A 23,734-nucleotide genomic window follows, 5' to 3' on the forward strand; every position below is an offset into this window, starting at 1 on the left:
TGACTCTATCACGTCGTACCTTCATCCCGTATCTTTCCCTTCATCCCCTATGACCCGTAAACCACAACCTCATTACCCTGATCCTGTATGGACCCTGCGTCGGTTCCTACCGCGCTCTCCGTCCACTCGCTCCCCGTGTCGTCACTGTACTCGCTGTAATCATCACCCTCTGTGTACATGTCGGTACTGTTTGTGACGACCGTCCCCCTGCTGCTCCTTCGCAGCGTCTCGTTGTCGCTGTCACCACCCTCATCGTTGTGCAGCACTGTCGTGTCCCCGGCGCCAGGCTCTTCGGCTTCTGATGCTGCACCTCGGGCATCGGCTTCATCCAACTCCTCGACCGCCTCGCCAAGGCCGACGACATTCTCCTTATCATTGTCGCCTGGACCCTTGTCGAGGTGGCCACCCAAACTTCTCTTCCGGTATGCCTTGCCACCGCCCATTGGTGTCCGCACACTCTGACTGCGCTTGACACCACCAGATGCTACATTGTTATTGATCTGGCTGAGCGAGACGATTCTTCGGGCACTGCCAGTCTGTGCAGGGGCTGCCAGGTTTCGCTTGGCGTTGAGAGCCATGCTCACCATCGACTTGCGGGCAGGCTGGGAAGAGTCGGTCTCAGTGGCAGGCTTCTTGACTCGCTTGCGGCTCATAGCGTCGCCGCTGTTCTTGTTGGCCTTCGACATGAGAAGTACTCGGGAGTGATCCATGACACCCTCAAGGATGCGGCGCTCAAGATTCTCAGCACGAGACTCCATATCGTAGAGCTCCTCCTTGCGCACGCGAAGGGCAGTCTCGAGCGAGGAGACGTCTCCCGTCAGGCGAGTCTTCTGTCGGATGAGACTCTCCTGCTCGGTTCGCAGGCTCATGACACTCTGTCGAAGCCTCTCTTCCTCCTCACGCAAGCTACTGACGGACGCCTCAACATGGTCCTTCTCAGCAAGCTTGCGCTCCACCGATGCCATGGTCTCACGGAGTGTCTTCTCGTGATCCTCGTGCGCCTGCTCAATGCGCTGCTTCTGGGCAGAAAGGAACTCGGAGATGTCAGCTGCTGTCTGGACGACCGAGGCGTGAACCTTGTCCAGGGTCTCCAGACGAGTGAGGGCCTGGTCAGTGGCGCTGCTGTGATCAACGAGTTTGTCGAGCTTCTCGTGCACCACAGTGTCATCATACTTGAGGTCAATAAGAAGGCCGAGCTTCTCCTTAACATCAGAGTCGTCGTACTTGGAGTCTAGAACTAAGTCAAGCTTTTCCTGAACTGCCTTGTCGTCATACTTTTGCTGGATAACTTGATCCATGACACAATCGATCTTCTCGCGAACCGCCGTGTCATCGTACTTGCTCTCAATGACTTGATCCAGAATGAAGCCAAGCTTCTCGCGAACCTCGGCGTCGTCGTACTTCTGGTCGATGATCACGTTGAGCATCTCACGGACTTCAGCATCGTTGTACTTGTCCTCGATAATCTTGTCGAGCTTGGTCCGCACTTCAGCATCATCATACTTGTCTGTGATGATCTTCTCAAGCTTCTCCTTGACCTCCGAATCATCGTACTTGTGTCCGATGATGGTGGTGAGCTTCTCGTGAACCTGAGCGTCGTCATACTTGTCCTCGATGATCTTGTCCAGCTTTCCGCGGACTTCGGTGTCATCGTACTTCTCCTCGATGATCTTGTCAAGGCGCTCGCGGACTTCAGAGTCGTTGTAGATGTGCTCCACGAGGTTATTGAGCTTCTCGTGGACCTCGGTATTGTCGTACTTCTCGGGGGGTAGGAGAGTGCTGAGGATCTCCGGGGGCTTATTCTCAACGAGCTTCTCCTGGATGTCCGTGACAGATGTCTTAGAGTGCTCGAAGTGCTCGCTGACGAGAAGGAGGAGGTCCTTGACAGCCTCCATGATCTTGGGCTGTCCCTCAGTAACCTCGCCCTTGAGACCCTCCACGACAGACAAGGCCAGAGAGATCTGGTCCCGGGTTTGTTGATGCTCAGCCTTGTCTTCAGTGTGTGTCTCCTCATTGCGTGTCACAAGTTCCTCCACCTTGGTGAAGACAGTCTTGGAAGCCTCCTCCATCTTCTCAAGAGAGTCGGTAACAGTCGAGCCGAGAGTATCGATGAGAAGCTTGAGTTCGTCTGTGACAGCCTTGGAGCCAACAACAGCCGCCTCAACGGCCTCATCCCGAGCCTCGCTGACCTTGCTCCTTTCATCAAGCTGGGTCGAAAGAGACTCATACTTGGCGATGAGCTCGCCGATCTTCTCGTCGATCTTGTTGCCCAGGCACTCGGTGGTCTCCTGCAGCTTCTCGTTGGACTCGATCTTGACACCAGCCACGACAGCCTTGGAATCTTCGAACTCGCTCTTGATGGTGTCGAGCATGTCCTTGAGATCCTGGTGGACATTCTCGTTCTTGTCAATCTTCTCGCCCATGGTCTCCAGAAGCTTGCTGACACCCTCCACACCAGAGGCTCCCTCCTCGAGCTTGATGTTGATGGTTCCTTGAAGCTCCTCAAGGAAGTTCTTAATCTCGTTCACCCGCTCAACCACATTGGTGGTCTCTTCGTCGCGAACTGCGATAGCCTTGGTCTGGGCCTCAACAGTGGTGTCCAGCTTCTCCTGGAACTCCTTGACTACGGTTTCGAGGCTGGTGACATCCTCCTTGCGCGCAACAAGGGCCTCCAGGCCTGACACATCCTCCTTGCGGGCAAGAAGGGCGAGATCAGTGTTAATGTATCCATCCAGAGCGGTCTTGATCTCGAGAGCCAGGGCCTCGACGGTTTCGACGTCAGCCTTGACAACCTTGTCAGGGTTCTCGCTTTCCTTGTCAAGACGACCCTTCAACTCATCGAGGCCGGTGGTGATCTGGGAAATGACAGTCTCCAGGCCAGTGATTTCCTCCTTGCGCGAGACCGTCTCCATCTGAGTAGTGATGGATCCCATAGTCTCACGTGTCTCGAGGAGGAGGGTCTCAACGTTGTCGATGTGGTCCTTGCGAACGGCTTGATCACCGTCAATGAGGTCATCAAGCTTTCCCTTGGTGTTTCGCAAGATGGTTTCGATGGCTTGAACATCCTCCTTCGTGGCGGCGTCCTCAGGATCACCAAGGATAGCAGCCTCAGACCGCTCCTTCTTCTCGGTTGGGATAGCTCGCGTGGACATCATTTCACGAGAGCCAATGTCATCGACGGTATCCTGGACGTTACGGATCATCTCCTCCATTCGAGTCAGATCGTCCTTCTGGACGCCCTCCTTCTGGGGCTCCAGGGCCTCAATCTTCACGCGAAGCTCAGTGATCAGGACCTCGAGGTTCCTGATGTCATCATGTCGCACCGTGTCAGGGGGCAATGGGATGTCTTGTGGCTCCCTGTCATTGAGGACGGGTCCGAGAGCGCGCTCAGTGTTGTTGTCTCGAAGGGCTTCAATGTCTGAGCGAACAGATTCCAGACCGGACTTGAGAGCATCCAGAATCTTATCGTCGGAGCCAGCATCAACAGGGGCGACTGCGCGGTCGTTGCTGTCACGGAGAGACTCAATCTCAGAGCGAAGAGACTCCAGCCCGGTCTTCAGGGCATCAAGAACCTCATCATTGGGCTTGGTATCAGCAACAGGGGCAAGAGCCTTGTCGTGGTTCTCCTGAAGGGTCTCAATGTCTGTACGAATGGCGTCGAGACCGTTCTTGAGGGCTTCAATGACCTCATCGTTGGTCGTGTTGTCAACTGGGGCAACGGCCTTCTCGTGGCTGCTGTGCAACGCCTCAATGTCAACTCGGAGAGAATCGAGGCCATTCTTCAGGGCTTCGATAACCTCGTCATTGGTCGTGTTGTCAACTGGTGCCACAGGTGTGACGGCTCTCTCATTGCTGTCCCGGATGGTCTCAATATCGACCCTGAGAGACTCCAATCCGTTCTTGAGGGCCTCGATGAACTCATCGCTTGTGTGATTGTCAACCTGAGCAACAGCCTTGTCGCTGCTGTCTCGGACGGCTTCGATGTCAACCCGGAGAGAGTCAAGGCCGTTCTTCAGAGCTTCAATGACCTCGTCGTTGGTCGTGTTGTCAACGGGGGCGAGTGCCTTCTCATGGCTGCTGTGGAGAGCTTCAATATCGACACGCAGGGAGTCAAGTCCGTTCTTGAGGGCCTCAATGACCTCATCGTTGGTGGTGTTGTCCATGGGAGGAGCAGCGGCAGGCTCCTTGGTGGTCTCCCGAATTGTCTCAATATCAGCACGAATGGATTCAAGCCCAGTCTTCAGCGCTTCGAGAACCTCGTCGTTCTCCTTGTGCTCAGCTGGCGTAAGGGCCCTCTCGGCATGACCGTCACGAAGTGCCTCAATATCCGAGCGCACAGCACCCAGGCCAGCCTTGAGGGCATCAAGGAGCTCATCGTTGGCTTGTGGAGGAGCATCGAGAGTAGTAACGGCTCTCTCGTTGTTGTTCTCGCGGAGAGTGTCAATGTCGGATCGAACAGAGTCGAGGCCGGTCTTGAGAGCGTCGAGGATCTCGTCATTTGCGGTCAAATCGGCGGGCTTGTTGGTGACGCGGTCCATGCCAGCTCGCAGATCGTTGAGACCATCGTTGAGGGCATCAAGAATCTCGCTCGTCTCAGCCCGGGGACGGAGGATCTCCTGTCGGAGGTTGTTGAAGCCTGTGTTCAGGGCCTCGAGGACCTCAGTGTTGTTAAGCTGGGGAGGGAGAGCGGGCACCATGGAAGAGTTGACCACGTCGCGGAGGCCTTCGAGCTCAGTCTGGAGTTGCTCACGGGATTGCATGTTGGCATTTGCGACAAGGCCAGCCACCTCATCCTTGAAGTCATCCAGAGACTTCAGCAGATCATCCAAGAAGTCTTCCTGACTTGCAACGCCAGCTGCACGGTCAACGTACGACTCCATGGCTTTTCGGAGGTTCTCAAAGCCGTCCTTTGTCGCATCAATGACCTGCTCTGTATCTCGGCTCTGCTTAGCTTCATCGGACATCGTCTTGAACTCGTGTCGGAGGAAATCCATAATCTCTCTGAGACGATCGGTGATATCGTCGCTGCCCGCCGAGGCAGGTACCAAAGCACGGCTCGAGTTGAGATCCAGGTCGTGGAGACCCTCCTTGACGGCATCGACCATGTCCTCACGGGTGAGCTCATTGTTGCCAGGGGCCACGGGGAACTCAAACTCCTCCAAGCAGTCACGGACAGCGTCGATAATCTCCTCCCTCGACGCAGTTTCGGGCTGCTCAACCTGAGGAGGAACGAAGTGCTTCAGGCCCTCGACGACGGCTGTAAAAACCTCGTCTCTGGTGGCAGCAGGGGCTGGAGCGAACTCTCTAAGGCCTTCCTTCAGGCAAGCCAAAACCTCGTCACGCTCAAGTCCAAGCTGCTGAACCTCAATCTCAGGCTTGTAGTTCTCCCAGGCATCCCTGACAGCCTCAATGACATCCTCTCGGCTGAGATCGGGCATGTTGTTACGGGTAGCCTCGTTGTCCTGGATGGCCGCTCGCATGGCATTGTAGATCTCTTGATAGTCAACAGCACTCTTCTGGGTGTTGACCGAGGCCGCAGACTGGCGCCTGTGCTCCCGAAGGACGTGGTTAAGCTGGTCCTTCATTTGCTCAAGGCCTTCATCTATGACTCGGGCCACCTCATCCTTGCTTGGGCTATCGTGGTCGTCGACGTTTCTTCGTGAGGCTTGCTGCTCCAGTCTGCGACCAATCTCACGGCCCATACCAAGGACCTCGCCACGGAGCTCTCGGACGAGAGCCTTGACCTCGGCAGTTAGGCCGCCGCCCTGAGCAACACTGTCCTTGACGGAGCGGATGATGGCCATGAGGTCATCATTGACGATGTTAGCTCTTTGGCTGGCGGGTTCAGAGTTCCTCCGGGCCTCATTCTTCATGATGTGTTCAACACGTTGAGAAACGGCACTCCTTGCCTGCCCAGGAATTAGGTCCATATGGCTAGGCTCATCGCCAAAGCTTAGGTTGCGAGACCGGCTCGCATCAGGGCTTCCAAGTGGGTTGCCCAGCACGATTGCCTGCTCGGACTGAGCCCTGACCTGCTCAATGACCTCATCCAGCTTTTGAGACGTCGCCATTCCAGAGAGCTTGTTTGATACTTCCAGCAGGCGAGTAAGAAGAGAGTCCTGTCCCTCCTTCGTAGGCATATCCCGAATAATCTTCTCCAGGAGGGCAATAGATGCAGGCGCCTCCGATCCGGCCAGAGAGGGCGTGCTAATGGATCCCCTCTCAATCGAGTCGGAGAAGCTCTTGGGGGAAGGGATTCTTGGGAGCTGGAATGGCTTGGAGCCAGGGGGAGACAAGTTGTGTGGCTTGTTGTCCAGGTAATACCCGCCAAAGGGGTCTCGGGATGATAGTCGGTGGTTACCATCGCCGTTGCCACCACCCTGACTACTACCAAGGAGCTCTCTGAGGCTCCGCCGAATATCCTCATCTCTTGTGTTGGTGGCCTCCTTGAGACTCAGGAGGTCGGTAGCATTGTCTCTGCTTCGCCGACTGAGCTGAGACATCTCCTTCTGGAGATTTGTGGCGATGCTGGTGAGGCTGAGAATCTGGTTCGAGAGCTGCTCAAGGTTCTGGGGGTGCTTCACCAGAGCCGATGAGCCGTTTGTGATGTTGGAGAGAGGGTTTTCGGGCTCCTTGGTGGGTGATAGGGAGCTCATGTTCTGGAGAGCCAGCATCGTAGATGACTGGGGAGGCGTGTTCTCACCCAAGATGCTTTGAGGAGGTGGCCGTCGAACCGCAGGCCGCAAAATGGGTGTCAGGCTAGGACCGGGACCTGGGTTTGACGGTACCGGCTCCTTCTCGATGGGTCGGTTGTCCACGGGGGGTTCCCTCGACCATGAGGGCGTCTCTGGTCGACTAGGTCGCTCTGGTGATCTGGCAGGCGAGTTGTTGGCGCTGTTGCCCTCGATCATGAGACTGATGTCCCTGACCGAGGAGGACTGTAGACGGCGGTGGGAGTTGCTCTTTGTAGGCGAGGCATCGTTTAGCCTCCTGTTGAGGTGAGGCATGGCGCTCTCTCGCGCACGCTCACTAAGCGCAGCGTGAGCCGACTGGATGGCGCTCGAGGTTCCGGCCCGCGAGGAGAGAGGCGATCCCGGGTTCAGAGGCAGCGGTGGAGGGCAGCGCTCGGGATCAGAGCTATCCCACCTGTTTCCTGTCAGCCGGCGCAAGAAAGCCATGAGGGTATACAGAGAAGAGAACTTACATTGGGACCAGCGCCCGGAAGTGGTCTGAAGAGGCAGAGTGTTGATGTCTCAGCTGGAGGTCTCCCTCTCGGGAGCTGTCTCGCTCCGAGGAAGGCATGCTTGGCTCCGAGGAGACGCGAATGTCTTGTGTGTGGAATGAAGTTGTCCAAGGTATGGATGGCAAGAATGCGGACGGCTCCGCAGCCACGCTAGATTGGGTGCGCAGAAGACGATGATGAGGGTGAGGATGGAGGAGACGTCTCGGACCTTGGGACTAAGGTAGGTAGTAGCGGTAGTGGTAGCGGGAGCGGGAGAGGTAGTAGTATTGGTGATAGTGGAAGAAGAGTAGGCAAATGAGAGGGATAAAAGGCGCGAGGTATGGACGGAGTAAAAGTAAATCAAGTCAAAGCCTCGGAGCCCGTTGCATTGTTTAGTTTGATTTTTACAATGGTGCTGGAGGAAGCCATAGCTCCATCTTTGTCTGTCCGCCGTCGCAGACCTTGGTGGCCTGGTTTATTTTTGTTTCGGGGGGTGTCCGTTGCTGAGCAACCAGCCGCCGTGCCAAACAAACTAACTTCCCACTCGCCGCTGCACATCCGGACCCCGGCCCCAGCGCGGCCCATCATCTACGAATGAAAAGGCCACAACAGAGCATATCACACCACCGGACAGAGGGACGGCTTGCGCGACCAGGCCTATAGCATACATCATGACCCAATTCCGCAGGGATCATGGCCTTGCTGGCGGTTGTAGCGAGCCAGCTTGCATGCTGCGTATCTGCTGGTGACGGCAGTTGTCACGGCCCACGACGAGATCTGTGTGTGACGTGTGCCAAATCAAATCAAGTCGCTTTATTTTATACAGAGTTGAGTGCCTTCGTCCGCCTCACTGATCAAGTGAGGCCCGATCCCTCATGCCGGTACGTCTATCGTAGAAATCCATCCCAACATAAATCCTGTCCCTTCTAAACTCCCATCCCTTTGCGTCTCCCTCATCCATACGTAAGCCCTGTCTAGATCATCTCTAGCTTTTGTATCTATAACATAAATCCCAAGTTTGCTTTTTCCTCAAATATGCTTCAGCTCTACTTTCGGAAAGCAGCGTCAAAGGCAGGAATCAAGGTCTGGGCAAGCCAGAAGGAGAAGACCAGCTTGGGTCCAGTCATGAGGAGCTGCAGCACAAGATCCATTAGCGTCTTGACATTTCAGAGTGGAGACGGGCCTTGAACGGGTCAAGGCGGGCCGCAGAGGAGGGGCCTGTTTTATGTGTTTGTGTTTAAGCAACTGTGCCCGACGTACCTTGGGAACCAGTCCCTTGAAGAAGCTGGAAGGGCCCTCGTTCTTGGCCATGTTGGCCAGGATTCGGAAGCCACTCTCGGGGTTGTCAAAGTTGCGGTTCTGGATTCGGGTCTTGATGACATCGAGAGGAGCGGAGACGACAAGAGAGGCAGAGGCACCAGCAATCGAGGCAATGAAGTTCTGGAACCAGCTGGCCTTGTTGTAGTCCTCGAGATGGAAGAGGTACTCCTTGGCAAAAGCAGAACCACCGAACAGCTTGTACAGGTCAGTTATTTTCGCTCTACTCATGGCTGCAGGGCAAAACACATACCGCGAAAGAACCGGGAGCGTTACGGGCAGCAGTCCAACCCCAGCCACGGTACAGGCCGAAGCCCTCATCAGCCACAATCTTCAGAACACCACGGCCACGGAAGGCCTCGGGGTTTGTCTGACGCTTGATCTTGAGAACATCGAGAGGGAGGAGGACAATCTCGCCGATACCGATCAGACTATATGAGACAGTTTAGTCTGAGTTCCTAGTTCTCAAATTCCCAATTTCCAGGGAACTCGAATAGCTGACATACCTTCCGGCAGTAGAGTGCATAATGGCCTTGCCGGTCTTCTTGCCGAAGGCATTCTCAAAGTCGGCGCCATAGTGCTTGCCCAGGAAGTCTCGCGCAACAGGCTGACCACCGTACTTGTAAATGCGCTGGAGGACCTTGTAGCCAGCGGCGTATCCCAGACCAGGGAACAGGGAGACAAACTTCCTGCCGACGGTTGCGCTGGCCTTGTCCTTGAAGATGACCTGGTTCAATTGGCTAGCACTGGCGACCTGGAGGAATGGCAGGTCAATGGACTGTTCTCTCGGGTTGACTCGGAATTTAAGGTGTGCTTCTTACACGAGACTGGTTGCTCATCAATCGCTTCGCAATGGTATCGACCTTTACTAGTGTTAGAAGGTGTCACATGGCGTAGGAGGGAGCTGTCGGCAGGCTCAATCTCGGGCGGAGGGATGCATACGGGATGGAAGATGGCAAGCTCAGCGATACCAGCAGAACCTGCACAGGTCTTGTCAGTCGAGTTTTACTCGCGCATTGAGCAGCACCGAGGCAATTGGAAATAATGCTCGGATGTGTCAATGGGTACAACAGTGGAGGACATACCGGAACCGAGGAGTCGGGCCAAGTTGGACTCCTTCTCACGACCAGAAGCAACGGGAGGAGACATGATGAACGACGAGGGCAAGGAACAATTAATTACTGCCGAACAGAAAACTCGATGGGTATCGCAAAAAAAGGTGTGAAGAGAGCAAAGAGGGGAGCTATGTCGCAAGGCAAAGGGACGGACGAGCGAGACAAGGCTTGGCCGCTTGGGACTGGAAATTTTTCCACCACCACTCCAGGGCACCTGCACTTTGCTCTTTCTGGTGTACGGCGCGCGGCTGGTTCCTTTCCCCCTGCTCAATTACTTACCGACGTCGGAACGGGATGCGTGGGATGGTCGTCCTTGTGGGTGGGCTGTGGGCTTTTTTTTTCTGCATTGGCGGGGTTTCTTGCCCCCCACTTTCAGTAGCTCGGGTTTTGGGAGCTGGCCAAATTTCACGTCTGAGCCACTTACGAGCCACATGTCAAGCCACTGCTCACAAGGGTGAGGTGGAAGAACACTGCTCAGACCACTTTGCGCTAGCCAATCATGGACGAATGCTTTCATACCACAAGAATTGCCAGCTCCATACCCTACAACCACCAACAATTCTGGTGTCATGATGGCAAGAGACGGATGTCTTCATGATCAATTGCTTCATTCTTTGGGCGTCTGTTGATTCAATTGCAGTCCTATGGTCCTATTACACTCATGCAGGGGAAATAGCGTCTGTTGACGGACTCCTCGTCACGACATTCAAAACTTGGTGGGATGAAACCCTGCTCATTTCATCTCATCTGCCCAACAAACAACATGAACAATAACAGGACACTTCTGAATTGTTGGCATGATACATTTTGGCCCATGCCGACACACCCCGATGAAATACAACACACAAACATACTACGCATAACACAGCAGCCGCAAAGTTAGCAACATACCATTCTTTTATGGGTTACTACAGACCAGATACCATATAATACAAACTGAGCCCATGAACCGTTCAAGCCTCGACGCCAACATGTCAAGTCACCATGATAGCGCAATCGACAAAAGTTGAAGACCAAACTGCCACCCATGTCGTTTTCCAACTCTCTTAATAGTCGCGGAGAACAGACACCAATTCATCCAACCGCATGACCTGTCCAAGAAGCTTGCTCTGCACCTCCAAGTGTTTGTTGTACTTGTTGTAGTGCTCCGTCGTCATGACCTCCTCCTCCTTGCCCTGGACGTCTTCTCGCTCCACAAACGAAAGAATGTTCCGCTGATTGTGCCGCTCTACCTGGAGCGTCTGCAGACATCGCAGCATGGCCTTGTAGATGTCGTCCAAGGCCTGAGTCTGGGCTCGCTCCTTGTCGAAATACCAGAAGAACAGGGTCCGGTTGGCCAGACGGCTGCTATCCTTAGGCACTTCCTGAACATCCACAATCCCTGCCATCTGCATCGCAAGCATTTTCCCCTGAACATCCGTCTTCTTCATGAGCGCAGCAGATGGAAGCATCTTCTCATCAAGCTTGCCCTTTTCTCGCAGAATGCGTGTCAGACGCAGCCCGTGGCGGCCATGGGACTGCTCAATGATGGCGTCGAGCTCAGTCTCCCGCAGATGTGTCATCAGCCGGGTAAAGTCTACCGTCCACTGACCGCGACCGAATGTCCCACAGTGGCGGATAAAGCGGTGTTTGCTCTCTGCGAGAAGTAACAGGTGTCGTCGCATCTGAGAGATGCGGCTATCGGTGCCGTTGGCAGCATCCTCGAATCTGACCTTGCTCTCCCGCTCGCCGTTGGTGGCTTCGCCATTTTGATCATCGTCATCTGCCCACTCATCCTCTTCGTCCGCGTCAAAGATCCTTTTGCGGCCTGGAGGGCCAGCATCTGAATCGTCAGAGTCATCATCCGTGTCCGGAGCTGTCTCCCTAACTCGTTCGGCGCTCTCAGAGTCAATCTTGTCCTTGGATGTCTTGCCGATTCCAGACTGTACGTTGACGGATTTGTCAAGGTGTTCAAAGATATCGACGGTTGTAACTGCTGTCTGCTGACCAGCGGTAAGCTCATCAATCAGAGGATCTGGCTGGCACCTCGAGAAGTCGGCAGATAGGAGGTCTAAGACGGTGCGATAGACTTCACCGGTGACCTCACCGAGCATCTCTGCCGCAAAATTGGCCAGGCGCTGGTTCCGCAACTCGACCAGGCATCTCGAATGATTCAGACGGACAACTACGTTGGGCTGCCAGATGTTAGCTTAAAATGTACGACTTTATTGTCGTAGAAGGTCCTCACATTCAAACGCGGAGCATCATCATCATACGCATGTCCATTTTGCGCCGACCCGTTCGTGAGCTTCCGTCTCTTGGGTCCACCAAAGTCACTGCTCATGTCGAGTTGACGCTTCAGGACCCGGGGCTGGTCTCTAAAGGTGCGGTATTGTTTTTGGATCTCCTCCTGCGCCTGGGTTTTTGTGAAGACGGATTTTTCGCCTGGTCGCGTCTTGGTGATAGAGTCCTTGATTTCGCGGTACACATCCTGGGGGTTGCGAAAACTCTCTGGACGGACAGTTTCGACAATCTCGGCCCGAATGAGACGCACAAGAACAGAGTTCAAGTGACTTTCTGACTCAATGAGTCCATCATGTGACTCATGATCACCGTTCGTTTGTCCATTGGTCTTGGGTGCTCGGGACCCGAAAGCGTGGGAAAGGTCTGCAATGCGGGCATGACCTAGAAGCATGAGAGTCTGCGCCAGCTCTCGTTCTGCGGTGCCATATTGGCGCTCGATAATATCCAGAATCTTGCCAGATCGCACAAGGTTGTAGCAAGCATCAGCGTTGGCCTGGTAGCTCGTGAGGTCGGTGTCGGGGTCGGTATGGTGGTAGAGCAAATTTTGCTGGATTAGAACGGCGAGACCATTTCGCAAGAATCGCGGAGTAAGGGCCGTATGTTGGACCAGTTGGGAGATCGTCGAGCGGCCCTTGGTCAAAAGCGCAATCAGGATACGCTGTTTCGCGACAACTGAGTCAGCCCCGCGATCTCACGCCAAGTAAAAAGACAGATTTATATCCCAGTATATGGGCGGGAAAATCGCATACCGAGGGCAGTTCGCCATAGAGGTCGTTGACTAGGAGAGCACAAAGCTCAGCAGCGTGTTTTGTCTGTTGGGGCGCGCCTGTTAGCTGATGCTGTTGCGTGCGTGGTTGGGATGATGGCTCGACTGACTACGAGCATTGATGCTCCTAGAGATCCTCTCACTATCTCTAGAGCTGCCACAGTTGCTACCGGGGCGTCATTGATCTGCAAAAGAGCACTATAGAGAGAGATACGGCCCGTAGGCGCGAGATCTGAGTATCTGTGTGGTTGACAATGCGAATAAGGCTGGTTGGGAGGCGAGGTCGTGAACGAGAGCACAAGGCGAGAAGGCTGGGATGCTTTTTTTTGCGGCGCAAATGGGATCGTTGATTTTTCTGCGGCTGCAGGCAGTGAGTGGTGTAAGTCGGAAGCTGGTAGGCCTAAGGCAGGGAGGGTAACGCTAGGTGGGGTGAGGTCTTTTCCTTGTAGCTGCGCGCCAGAGCCAGTCCCAAAAGGTACGATTCGATACTGGGACCAATGCCGCGGGTGCAAATCTGGCTGACCGGAGAAAATCACGTGACATCTTCATTCGTTCCCCGTAGCCCGAAAATTAGACGGGAGCTTTTCGACGAGGCACTTCTTTTGGAGATCAATTGCTTCACCCCGACGGCCGAAGGATTGCCAATTGCCTACGCCATCACCCTCCATAATGATCTCGAGATCGTCTCTCGCGCGAACCGCGCAGCAGGCTGCTCGCCGCTCCTGCCGCGTCCAGCGACGAACCTTTGCCGCCGCTGCGTCGACCGGATCATACGAGACCTCGGATGTAACTGGCCTCAAGGTCGCCTCGCGGGATGCCCACGGCCCTACTACCAAGCTCGCCGTCGTGGCCAAGGCCGGTACTCGATACCAGCCTCTGCCCGGTCTGACTGTTGGCCTGGCCGAGTTCGCGTTCAAGGTGAGGAACCCCGGCACCTGGAAGAATCCCGCGAGTTGAGCTAATTTGCCGGGTCCATGTAGAACACCCAGCGACGATCTGCCCTCCGCATCACTCGCGAGTCTGAGCTCCTCGGTGGTCAATTGGCTTCCTCACACACCAGGGAGGCTGTTGTCGTCGAGGCCAGCTTCCTCCGCGAGGATCTGCCTTACTTCACCGAGCTTCTGGCCGAGGTCATCTCTCTGACCAAGTACACCAGTGAGTGAAACCAAACCAATTGCGTAGTCAGCCCTGCTGACACGCCTATCCAGCCCACGAGTTCCACGAGGATGTCGAGCGTGTCCTCCACGCCAAGCAGGCCGCTCTCAACGCCGATGCCGCCGCCATTGCCCTCGATAACGCCCACGCCATCGCCTTCCACACTGGTCTCGGTTCCTCCCTCTACCCCAGCTCTTCGACTCCCTACCAGAAGTACCTGAACGAGGAGTACATTGCCAGCTTCGCCGACGTTGTCTACTCCAAGCCCAACATCGCCCTCGTCGCCGACGGTGCCGCTCCCGACACCCTCTCCAAGTGGGTTGGCCAATTCTTCAAGGACGTCCCCGCGGCCCCCCGAAGCGGCCAGACCCTCAAGACCGAGGCCAGCAAGTACTTTGGTGGTGAGCAGCGAACGAGCAGCAGCGCCGGAAACTCCGTCGTCATTGCTTTCCCCGGCTCTGGCGTCGACTCTGCCAAGCCTGAGATTGCCGTTCTCGCCTCCCTCCTCGGCGGCCAGTCCACCATCAAGTGGGCTCCCGGCTTCAGCCTCCTCTCCAAGGCCACCGCTGGCACCTCTGGCCTCTCGGTCAACACCTCCAACCTCACCTACTCCGACGCCGGCCTTCTGGCTATCCAGCTTACCGGTGCCGCCGCCTCCGTCCGCAAGGGCGCCGAGGAGACCGTCAAGGTTCTCCAGAGCATCGCTAACGGCAACGTCAGCCAGGAGGATGTCAAGAAGGCCGTCGCCAACGCCAAGTTCGCCGCCCTGGACGCCAACCAGCTCCGACAAACCAGCATCGTCCAGGCCGGTTCTGGCATCGTGAACAGCGGCAAGCCCTACGACTCTGCCAGCCTTGCCAAGGCCATTGAGGGCGTCTCTGCTGAGGCTCTCAAGACCGTAAGACTCTCCAAGATCTGTCTCCTAGTAAAATCGACTAACAATCATGTCTACAGACTGCCAAGGCTCTCCTTGAGGGCAAGGCCACCGTCTCCACTGTCGGTGACCTGTTCGTGCTGCCTTATGCTGAGGAGATTGGTCTCCGGGTATAGAGAGGGGTCCAAGAGAGACAAAAGCTTGTACCAACAGTCAGAGTTTAGAAGAGTTGGAGGAGAGGATGTCCTCTTTGTCAATATTTGTAGTAGAAATCCTTTTGGTCCACATCATACGTCCGCGCTTGGTTCATGTTGATGAGCTGTGGTGGGCGAAGGCACTGGGCGGGTTCATGAGCGAACTCGAGGCCAGCAGTTGCCCGTTGTATGTGTGTGAGTGACATGCAGATATGCATCAGTGAATGCGCAGCATGCTCATCGGCTTGGCAATGTCGACAGTGATTGTTTATTTGAGGCAGGCGTTTGTTGTTTCATGGCCCGTTTGCCCCTCTCTGACGACAAGGTCGTCGTTGGACAATGAGAGTTGTCGTTTCAACCTCAAATTCACAAGGCCTGCATAATGCCCGTACGTTGGGCTGAAAACGGATGCACCTTTCAGCCTCATTTCCCCTGGTTACCTGGGGTACCTACTTGCAGTTATGCTTGCAGAGCAGATTCAGATTCAGGCCGAAGCTAGAACCGGTGAAGATGTATCGGCTTCTGGCCAGTCATCTCATCAAGAGCAAGGCTTGTCCCGCCCAAACTTGCAGAGTCAGCATCGTATTCGTGGGGCGTGACAGTTGTACCACCTCTGCTGCACCATTACGAGAATGCAGCTTCTTCTGCCGTCCTGATCTGACCACGTCGGCCACAGATGGGCAGTGAATGTTTTGTCCCGTCTGCTCTGCGAGCCCGTTGAATCAGCTACCAGTAGTAGAGGTTATTTCCGAATAGGGAACTCGTGGTCGCGAGGCGAGTGCAAACAGCCAGCAGGCACTGTGTTATTTCTGCTGAAACCTTCAGCGCTGAGGCGCCCCAGAACTGCCCCAGCAACGCCCTGCTAGAGTGCACGCGGACGACCCTTAATTGTTCTGACCACTACCAGGGGCGGACGGCGAGCCGGGCCGGGGCAAACAGAGGGTCTCGCACTGTAGAGCGCCGTCTCCGCAAGGCATCTGATTGGCTCCTCATGGGCCTGCCCTGGCTGGAAGAGAGTCAAGGGAATTCTGAGGGAACACTCAGAGAAGACTGAACAAGGGCTGCAAAGGCCACTCTGGTTGATGAAGGCCCACACTTTCTCAGAAACACACACGCGCACACTGCCATTCTCCCACAGGCCACACACACAAAGAGACGGACTCACTGTTACAAGCTCGTCCGGGGACCGTGGACCGCACTTTATTCGGTTCCTCCTCTCACTAGCCCCATCAAAAAAAGCCCCGTCCGCGGCCGTGGTCTACTTAGTTACCTGGTAACAGCGCAGCACTGTACCGTACTGGTAGGTACCAACAAGCCCAGAGGAGGGAAACGACGGGACCGGACAGGGGATTGACTCCTCGTCACTAACTTTCGGGAGAAAACAAAGCCTCAACCACCTCCCTCCCACTACCGCCAAAACCTCGACCTCGACTCTTCCTCCCGCCACGGCTCACATCCTCCTCTCCAGCCTCCCGCTCCATGCTCTTGTTGCCCATTGCGAGGCAATCGTAACAGCGCCCGAGCTGGACGAACCGCCCCAGACCCTCTTGTCTGGATTTCCTATCGATCGACCTTGTGAACCCCCCCGCGAGGTAAATCGCTTGCCCCCCGTTCTCGCCCTTCGACAGTTCCCTCTTTCAGACGCAGCTCCTCGGCCGCATTCTTCCTCCTCACCCGCCCGCCATACTCACACCCTCCTTCCCGAAACCTTTTTCTTCTACCCTTGAAACTGCCCGAATACCCTCTGCGGATTTTGCAGTCTTCAAGCGTGGCCGTTTAAAGAGGCGTCTTCAGCTTGTGGATGCAGGCACTGACTGATCTGCGCAGACTCAGCTTGAGTGAGCTGCTGGCCAACGTAGCTTTGCCGTTCTCGCCCACCAAAACCTAACCGACTTCTCCAACCAACGCACTCGTTCGTCATTGCACCCACCGTCCCGGCCGCCATCACGAGGTAAGCCCGTCTTGAATCACAATCCCCATCATACGTCCAGCTTGTTTCCCCATGCCCCTTATCAACTACCCCCGAGCCCCACGGTTGTCGGACAATCCACAGTGGTCACGTCATGAGCTTTGGACGTGGCCTCTACCTTCCTAGGCTTTTCCCGTTGGACCTGCATCGCCCGACTCCTGCATTCTGGGGACTAACACACCCTTCCCACAGGGTTAAGAAGCCTGCTGCGTTTGCGAACCTCCCACGAGACGTCGATCATCAACCTTCATCGCCACACAAGGCTCTGTTGTGGCTACCTGAATGGTGGCCGAGGCGAAGATATTCCGACACTCCTTTAACAAATCTCGTAACGACAAGAGCGTTTCCAACATGCCTGTCACGAAGAAGGATGGAATAGCTGGTGGCGGTCCCGGTGGAAAACAGAATGGTTTGTGGTTCAGCACTGCCTCGTGAGCTAGCCATCTGACATTTTCTGATCAGGAAACCGTGCATCTTTCCGAACCGATTCAGCTATTTCTAACAACCGCTTCGGCAATGAACGAGTTCTCCAGCCTTGGGTTCCCGATACCAACGACGCTATTAATGGCAGCCTCGAAAGGTCCGGCAACAACGCAGGTTGGGATCAGTTCGCCGAGAACGAGAGACTGTTCGGCCTCACGACAGACTACGACGAAAACATTTACACCACCGCTATCAACAAGAGCCATCCTCAATACAGGGAGCGGATAGCTGCTGCGGACAGAAAGGCCCGAGAGATTGAGCGCAGCGCACCCACTACTGCTCACGTAGCCGAAGAGCGTATCATGGACTATGTTGGTGGGGATGACGGAGGTGATGAAGAGGACAAGTTCGTGTTCTCTTTAATGAAATCTTCTGCGCTTTACTGACATCTTTCCTTGCAGGTACAGCGGTGTCCGCCGACAGGATTTTCCACCTCTGTCTGGACGTGAGAACAAATACACTCCACCCGCAAAGCGAGCACCCACAGCTCAGTCCACTGTCAAGGGTGCCCCTGTCGATCCTGCCATTATCTCTTCACAGATCAAAGCGCCTGCCAAGAAGCAACCTACCCCAGTGCCCGAGGAGCCGAAGCCTCAGACTCCTGATGCGAACAAGAACGTGTCTGCGCCCAAGGTCGATGCTCAGAAAGCTCCTGCCGAAGCCAAGCCTGCTGAGGCTCCGGCTAACTCACCCAAGCCCGCTGTTCAGCCTGCCAATGGCAAGGCGACAGAGACGAAGCCTGTTGACAAGACCAATGCTGCTCTGAGACCCTCCGCCAGCGGCGCCGGCACTGCCGCCCCCAGCGCAACCTCCACGGTCGAACATGACGTTCTGAAGGAATTCAAGTCGTTTGCTAGCCAACAGCGCCAGAATGCCGAGAAAGCACGAAGCAATAAGGCAAAAGCAGACAAGGAGGTCAAGTTGACCGAGTTGAAGAAGTTCGCCAGCTCCTTCAAGCTTTCCACCCCCGTGCCCACGGATCTGGTCTCCATCATCGCCAAAGACCCGGTCAAGCAAAAGGAGATTCAGGCCAAGGCGATCAAGAATGCTGAAGATGTTGCCAAGGCCAAGGCCGAGGCTGCGACGAAGGACAAGACCACACCATCGAAGGATACGCAGGCCAAGCCTACGGGACAAGGTGCGCCAGCTGCTGCTGCGACATCTGGCCCTTCCAACGACAACAGATCTTCTCGCGCTCCTGCCGGTACTCAGGCTACTCCTCCCGCTGGAGGCCAAGGTCGTCATCCCGGAGCTCGTCAACAATATCCCCAGCAGCCCTACCATGCGCAGCAGTACCGAAACAACCGCGGAGGGCCTCATGTTCCTCAGCAGCAGCAGACCGGTATGCTAGCGCAGCGACTCCGTAACGTTGAGCAGCAGAAATACTCGCAGGCTTCGGCTCCCCACCAGCCTCACGTCCCTGGCCAGGAGATGCGCGCTCCCCCTACCGGACCCGCCAGCGGCGTCAACTCTGACTACAATCGACGCCTCAGCGGTGCTCCTGGCCACATGGGTGCTAAGTTGAACCCCAACAGCCACGAGTTCAGACCTAGCCCGTTTGCTGCGGCTTTCAACCCGAACGGACATCCCAGCGCAGGCTCGAGCCCCCGATCTTCTGTTAACCACGTTGATGCGTCGGCCAACAATGCCGCCGCCTCCGGTCAGCTCATTCGCCGGAAGACCAAGGCTATCGATGTCAAGAAGTGCTACATCCTCTCACACATCCAGACCTTTACTCCCCCTCCAGGCCGCAACTGGGACGACAACGCTGGTCTTCGTCCTGCCTATGACACCTTGCCCACATGGCGACAGCTTCAGGACAACGAGAAGCCTGATTCTACGATGCATCTCAACTACAAGGAGTATTTCGAGCGTCAACCTTTTAACGGACCTGCGCTGGCCACTCCCAACCCGCAGCATGTCGTTCCTCAGATGCCTCACCAGCACCAGCTACCTTTCCATCTGCAGCAGGGCGCGCACAACATGGCCCCCAGAGGATCACCCCACATGCCACCTATGCAGATGCACACACCACAGCATGGCCCCGTGCCTCACCCGCCGTACGGTAACGACGATCATAGGATGATGCATTCAAACTCGGCTCAGTCATTCGCCTCACCCCGCCTCGGCAATGTGCCTGTCGCCTACAACTCGCCAGCACAGGTGCCCTACAACCAACCCGTCTTTATGCCTGGGACGCCGCAGATGGGACAGTTCCGTAGCTTCTCCAACAACCCCCAGTACATGTCCCCTCAGCAAGGCCAGATGGGAGGTCCCATGATGATGCAGCCGCAGTTCATACCTGGGCCGCAGGGAATGGTTCCTGGTCCGCAGATGATGTATCCTGGCGGCCACCCTCAATTCATGCCTCCATCTGGACCTCAACCGGTCCCCGGCGTCAACGGATACCCCAGCCCCGGACGTCCCGCCGCGCCGATGATGGCGCACCAGGGCTCGCAGCAGGGACAGCCCATGTATGGCATGAGCCCCAATGTCCAGTATAACCAGCCGGTCTTTAACCCAGGCCAGCAAGGCGGACCAAGTAAGTAGCAACTCGGGGATTCTTATAGGAGCAGCGGATTAACGAGCGCTAACCCTAGTGCAGTGAGAGGGGGCTACGGCAGCCCTGGGCCTCAGCATTTTGGAACCAGCCCTCAGCAGGGACACCAATATGGCCCTCAACACCGAAGCGGCAGCACCAGCTACAACAAGGGCTATGCGGGCCAAGGACCTCATCAGACGCCCCAGCCCAACCATGCGGTGCCCGCCGCGAACCAAGGTCGACCTGCTGAGGGGTCGGATGAGGCCAAATAAGGAGGTGATGCGAACTATCATCAGCCCCCCTCTTAGCATACAATGAAGCATCTCTAGCACGGCCTTTCCGAGCGGCGGCCTCGCCGAGATAGACTTTTCAAGCACATCTATCTCAGGGTCTGAACTGCAGTGACACGACAGCGAAACGTGCGAATCATTGCATACAAGTTGCAGTATGGGGCATTCGTACAGAGTCGCACAACTATCAGCCTAGACAGGATGAGGCCTGAGGCTCGGGCCGCCTAGGCATTTGGGTTAGCAGGTGAGCCGTTGGGTCGCTTATAGTGGAGTGGTCTGGGAGATGCCAGGCCTGTAGGTGTCGCGAAGTTGTCTCTATGACACAAAAATATTTCTCTCTACCGATGTCGCGCCAATTGGACGGCGCCAGGATCAGCGACGACCGTTGGCTGCGCCGGAGCAAGCAGGTGGCAAGAAGCAGACGCGCCATCAAGTCTTGACGGCGGACACTTTGTGTCTGTGGACGGCGAGGCCGAGGGGAAGCGATGTCGGACAGACTGGATGAATGAATGACAGCCAGCAAGGTCGAGCGGGGATGCCAAGACGAGGTCTCGAGGCGTGTACGGGGCGAAGATGGCCTAGGTCGGGACACAGCATCAATTGCCGATGGCGGATGTGTGCTGCCAGGCTCGAAGCCCAAGCTACAGGACTCGTTCCCGGTGGGTCTTTGGTGTCGAGGCAGGGCGATGAAGGGATCAGCATGTCATGGCAGAGGCAGCCGGGGAGCTACCGACGAAGGGTATTGTTTTGGGAATTTCGAAAAGTATGTGATAGCAGTGGCGGTCCTGGAGGGGTTTGAAAAGGCAAGGAGGGTGTCTCGTGAGGAGCGGAGCTGAAAGGGGGATCACGAGGTGTTGGATCCTGCAAGACCAGTTGAGACAAGGCATTCATGGAAGCGAGTCGAGTCATGCATCAGGGCGAGGCATTTACCAAGTCGAAGCGTCGATAGCTCACAGCATAGGCCTACTAGGCAAGTAGCAAAAAGAGAGAAGTACAAAGTGTACGTATGTTTCGTTTCACGGGAGGACGCATGGGGCATGTGGTTGTGATGTAGATGAGATGCATGAAGATGGATGGACTACAGATTCAGGGTGCTGGTCAATGCGGCCAGGCAGGCATTAATCGCATTGACAGGAAGAAGGCTTGGAGAAGGCTTGGAGAAGGCTTGGACGAATGCTTCAGGTGGCTCTGCTTGTGGCACTGGTAAGGGCTTTGATGGGTGGGCGGATGGAGGGCAAGGGACGAACGAGTCCAAGCTCATGTCAGGGGATCCGCACTCTGGAACAGCAACAGTCGCAGAGACCGGCGCCCGCGGAAGGGAGGGTGACATGGCCGGGCGGGTCGATCGTCGTGGGTCGGATCAAGGCCGGAGAAGTCGAAGCAAGCCAGCGCCAAGAGGAGATGACGGAGTGTCGAGTTGTGAGTGGCCAGAGGCGAGTTCAGCCATGTCTTTGAGCGGCAGAGGGGCACGAGGGGTTTGCGGCAGAGCGGGACAAAGAAGAGAAGAAGGCGGACGAGTCAGGGCTGAGAGATTTAATCAACGGCACTCGGTAGACGTGCCTGTGCCTGAGCGGGAAGCCGTGGCATGGCATGGCGATGGATGGCGTGCATGAGGGCATCTCGGGGCGAGTTTGGCGCCGAGGGAGGGGATTCACGCAATGTGCACCGTACGATCAGCGGCGTCATGCGCCCTCGGGTTCCTGGTTCAGGTTGCCTATTTACGGATCTCACATATAGGGCACGCATGCGCATACACCATCAGGTACGGTACGCATACACGCGCGGCTGGAGGAGAAGAGGGAGGGGGGACTCACGCCACCTGCAATGCTAGAACAAACAGGAGGGTGTCATTGATGGATGACAGATGGACGATACTGTAGGGATGAGGGATCCAAGTCAGGCACGAAACATTGAGCAGAGTCAGGTGGTGAAACTCGAGTCAATTGATGTGGCTTCCAGTCTTTGAAAGAATATTCTGCAAAAGTCTAAACTGTGGAATAAAGGACGGCGGCTCGGGACTGCCATGTGGTTCTAGTTAGTTAGTGACATACTACGTAGTAGACAAATAAATGACTCTTGTTCTTTGATGGCGAGTCTTGTCAGTCATGATGGTCTAGGTTAGTTGATGGGCAAAAGGCGAATGTCATTGCTAGTGCAAGGTGGCGCTAGGGCCAGACGGTGTCTCTAGGTACCCAAGATCTTGGCTTCTCACGACCGTTGAAAAGGCGGTTGCGGCGTCAAAGACTTGAGAGGGGCTTGTTCCTGTTGGTGGGTGCCGCCAAGACCGGAGGGGCCCTGACACTAGCGAAGATCATCCTTCCGAACGACGAATCGGCACGGGAGGAACAAGAGTGTGGAATCAATAGAGAATCGTCAGCCCGTCCGTGGATCTGGGGTTTCCTGCTGTGGCAGCAAGGAGGATCGGTATCGCTGTTCTGCGACAGCGCATACGATAACGATGATGCTGCATTTGGACTCTGGTTCGCTGGCATGAAACGCATGTCAACGACGACGGCGTTTGACGACGCAGGGTAGGCTCGTAGACCGACTTACTTGATTCCTTCTATTGCTGACATGTTTCATTCATTCCATACCGTGACTCAAACCGCGTCTTTTACTGTATGTGAGCTCTTTAGCATTCTCTCGCGGATGATGGAAGCCAAGGCCCCGCATGATGCCCATTCTCACGGCGCCTCCGTTAGCCACGAAACGTACCATGGCCACTCCCACAGCATTCCTCCCTTGACATTCTCCTTGTCATCCAATGTCTCTGATTCGTCCAACCAACTTTCCCTTGAACCATTGAGTGGTTGCACACTCTTTCTTTTTCACTCATTGACTCACGTGCACCCCGCTGAGAGACATTGGCCGTTAACACTAGCTGGACCGGATTTGCGACGGACAATGACGACGGACGACGACGACAAAAGGCTTGGTGCTGAAAAACTTCACGTGCAAAGCTTAATACAACTCTGATATAACCCTGCTACCCTGCTAAATACGTGACACACGCCTTCGGGCTTGGCTGCTCCGTTAGGGAGTTGACTCTCTAGTCCGTGGTTTGCCTCAGGGAGTCCTGGTCGTGCTCAAGGATCACCACAGGGAACTTTTTCCAACTCGTCAATCTAACGTCCACTTGGCATGAGGTAATGAAGAATGAATCCCCGTCATTGGAAGATATTCTCCTTCCATTGTCGGATTTCCATGACAAGCCTTTTCACTCCTGCATTTCTCCCCTCTTCTCCCTTTTTTGAGGCTTGCAGAGGATCGCGCGTTTCACTCAGGTACGGACGGTCCCAATCAATGCATGCCCGACCCCGCTGGCGGGTGGCGTTTCAAGCGCCAGGGGTTTTCCGGGGCGTGATTGGACGAGGAGGACGTGGCCCGTCACGTCTCGACCTGCTTCAGCCTTTTTGGACTAGAAATCCCTGGAACGCGGGAAAAGCTGCCAAACCAGCCACGGCGAGCCAGTCCCTTGGCTACGACGACTTACACTTGCGACCGCTATGTTCTATTGTTTGTTC

At 55.6% G+C, this 23,734-nt stretch overlaps 5 protein-coding genes across 5 annotated transcripts; 2 read left to right on the plus strand and 3 right to left on the minus strand.

The window, feature by feature from the left end:
* Positions 1-47: 47 nt before the first annotated feature.
* LRP88_08637 (uncharacterized protein) lies at positions 48-7,302 on the minus strand (the record flags this gene model as incomplete). The annotated part of the gene is made up of 3 exons (XM_083245140.1): positions 48-1,280; positions 1,353-7,146; positions 7,205-7,302. 3 exons carry the CDS (start codon positions 7,300-7,302, stop codon positions 48-50), a joined length of 7,125 nt encoding a protein of 2,374 aa, XP_083099634.1.
* Positions 7,303-8,268: 966 nt separating this feature from the next.
* Positions 8,269-9,688, minus strand: LRP88_08638 (mitochondrial carrier domain-containing protein; the record flags this gene model as incomplete). The annotated part of the gene is made up of 7 exons (XM_083245141.1): positions 8,269-8,355; positions 8,483-8,737; positions 8,793-8,970; positions 9,046-9,293; positions 9,361-9,402; positions 9,482-9,519; positions 9,625-9,688. 7 exons carry the CDS (start codon positions 9,686-9,688, stop codon positions 8,269-8,271), a joined length of 912 nt encoding a protein of 303 aa, XP_083099635.1.
* A 1,012-nt stretch (positions 9,689-10,700) lies between these two features.
* On the minus strand, positions 10,701-12,822 carry LRP88_08639 (DNA-directed RNA polymerase III subunit C82; the record flags this gene model as incomplete). The annotated part of the gene is made up of 4 exons (XM_083245142.1): positions 10,701-11,828; positions 11,882-12,595; positions 12,687-12,749; positions 12,814-12,822. 4 exons carry the CDS (start codon positions 12,820-12,822, stop codon positions 10,701-10,703), a joined length of 1,914 nt encoding a protein of 637 aa, XP_083099636.1.
* A 550-nt stretch (positions 12,823-13,372) lies between these two features.
* LRP88_08640 (ubiquinol--cytochrome-c reductase subunit 2) lies at positions 13,373-14,908 on the plus strand (the record flags this gene model as incomplete). Its single annotated transcript, XM_083245143.1, has 4 exons — positions 13,373-13,621; positions 13,684-13,858; positions 13,912-14,756; positions 14,813-14,908. 4 exons carry the CDS (start codon positions 13,373-13,375, stop codon positions 14,906-14,908), a joined length of 1,365 nt encoding a protein of 454 aa, XP_083099637.1.
* Positions 14,909-17,246: 2,338 nt separating this feature from the next.
* Positions 17,247-20,192, plus strand: LRP88_08641 (uncharacterized protein; the record flags this gene model as incomplete). The annotated part of the gene is made up of 4 exons (XM_083245144.1): positions 17,247-17,304; positions 17,358-17,724; positions 17,780-19,920; positions 19,984-20,192. 4 exons carry the CDS (start codon positions 17,247-17,249, stop codon positions 20,190-20,192), a joined length of 2,775 nt encoding a protein of 924 aa, XP_083099638.1.
* Positions 20,193-23,734: the final 3,542 nt, after the last annotated feature.

Source organism: Fusarium phalaenopsidis (assembly GCF_050370095.1).
Source record: "Fusarium phalaenopsidis strain FUZ10S chromosome Unknown contig_32302, whole genome shotgun sequence".
NCBI classification, from domain to species: domain Eukaryota; kingdom Fungi; phylum Ascomycota; class Sordariomycetes; order Hypocreales; family Nectriaceae; genus Fusarium; species Fusarium phalaenopsidis.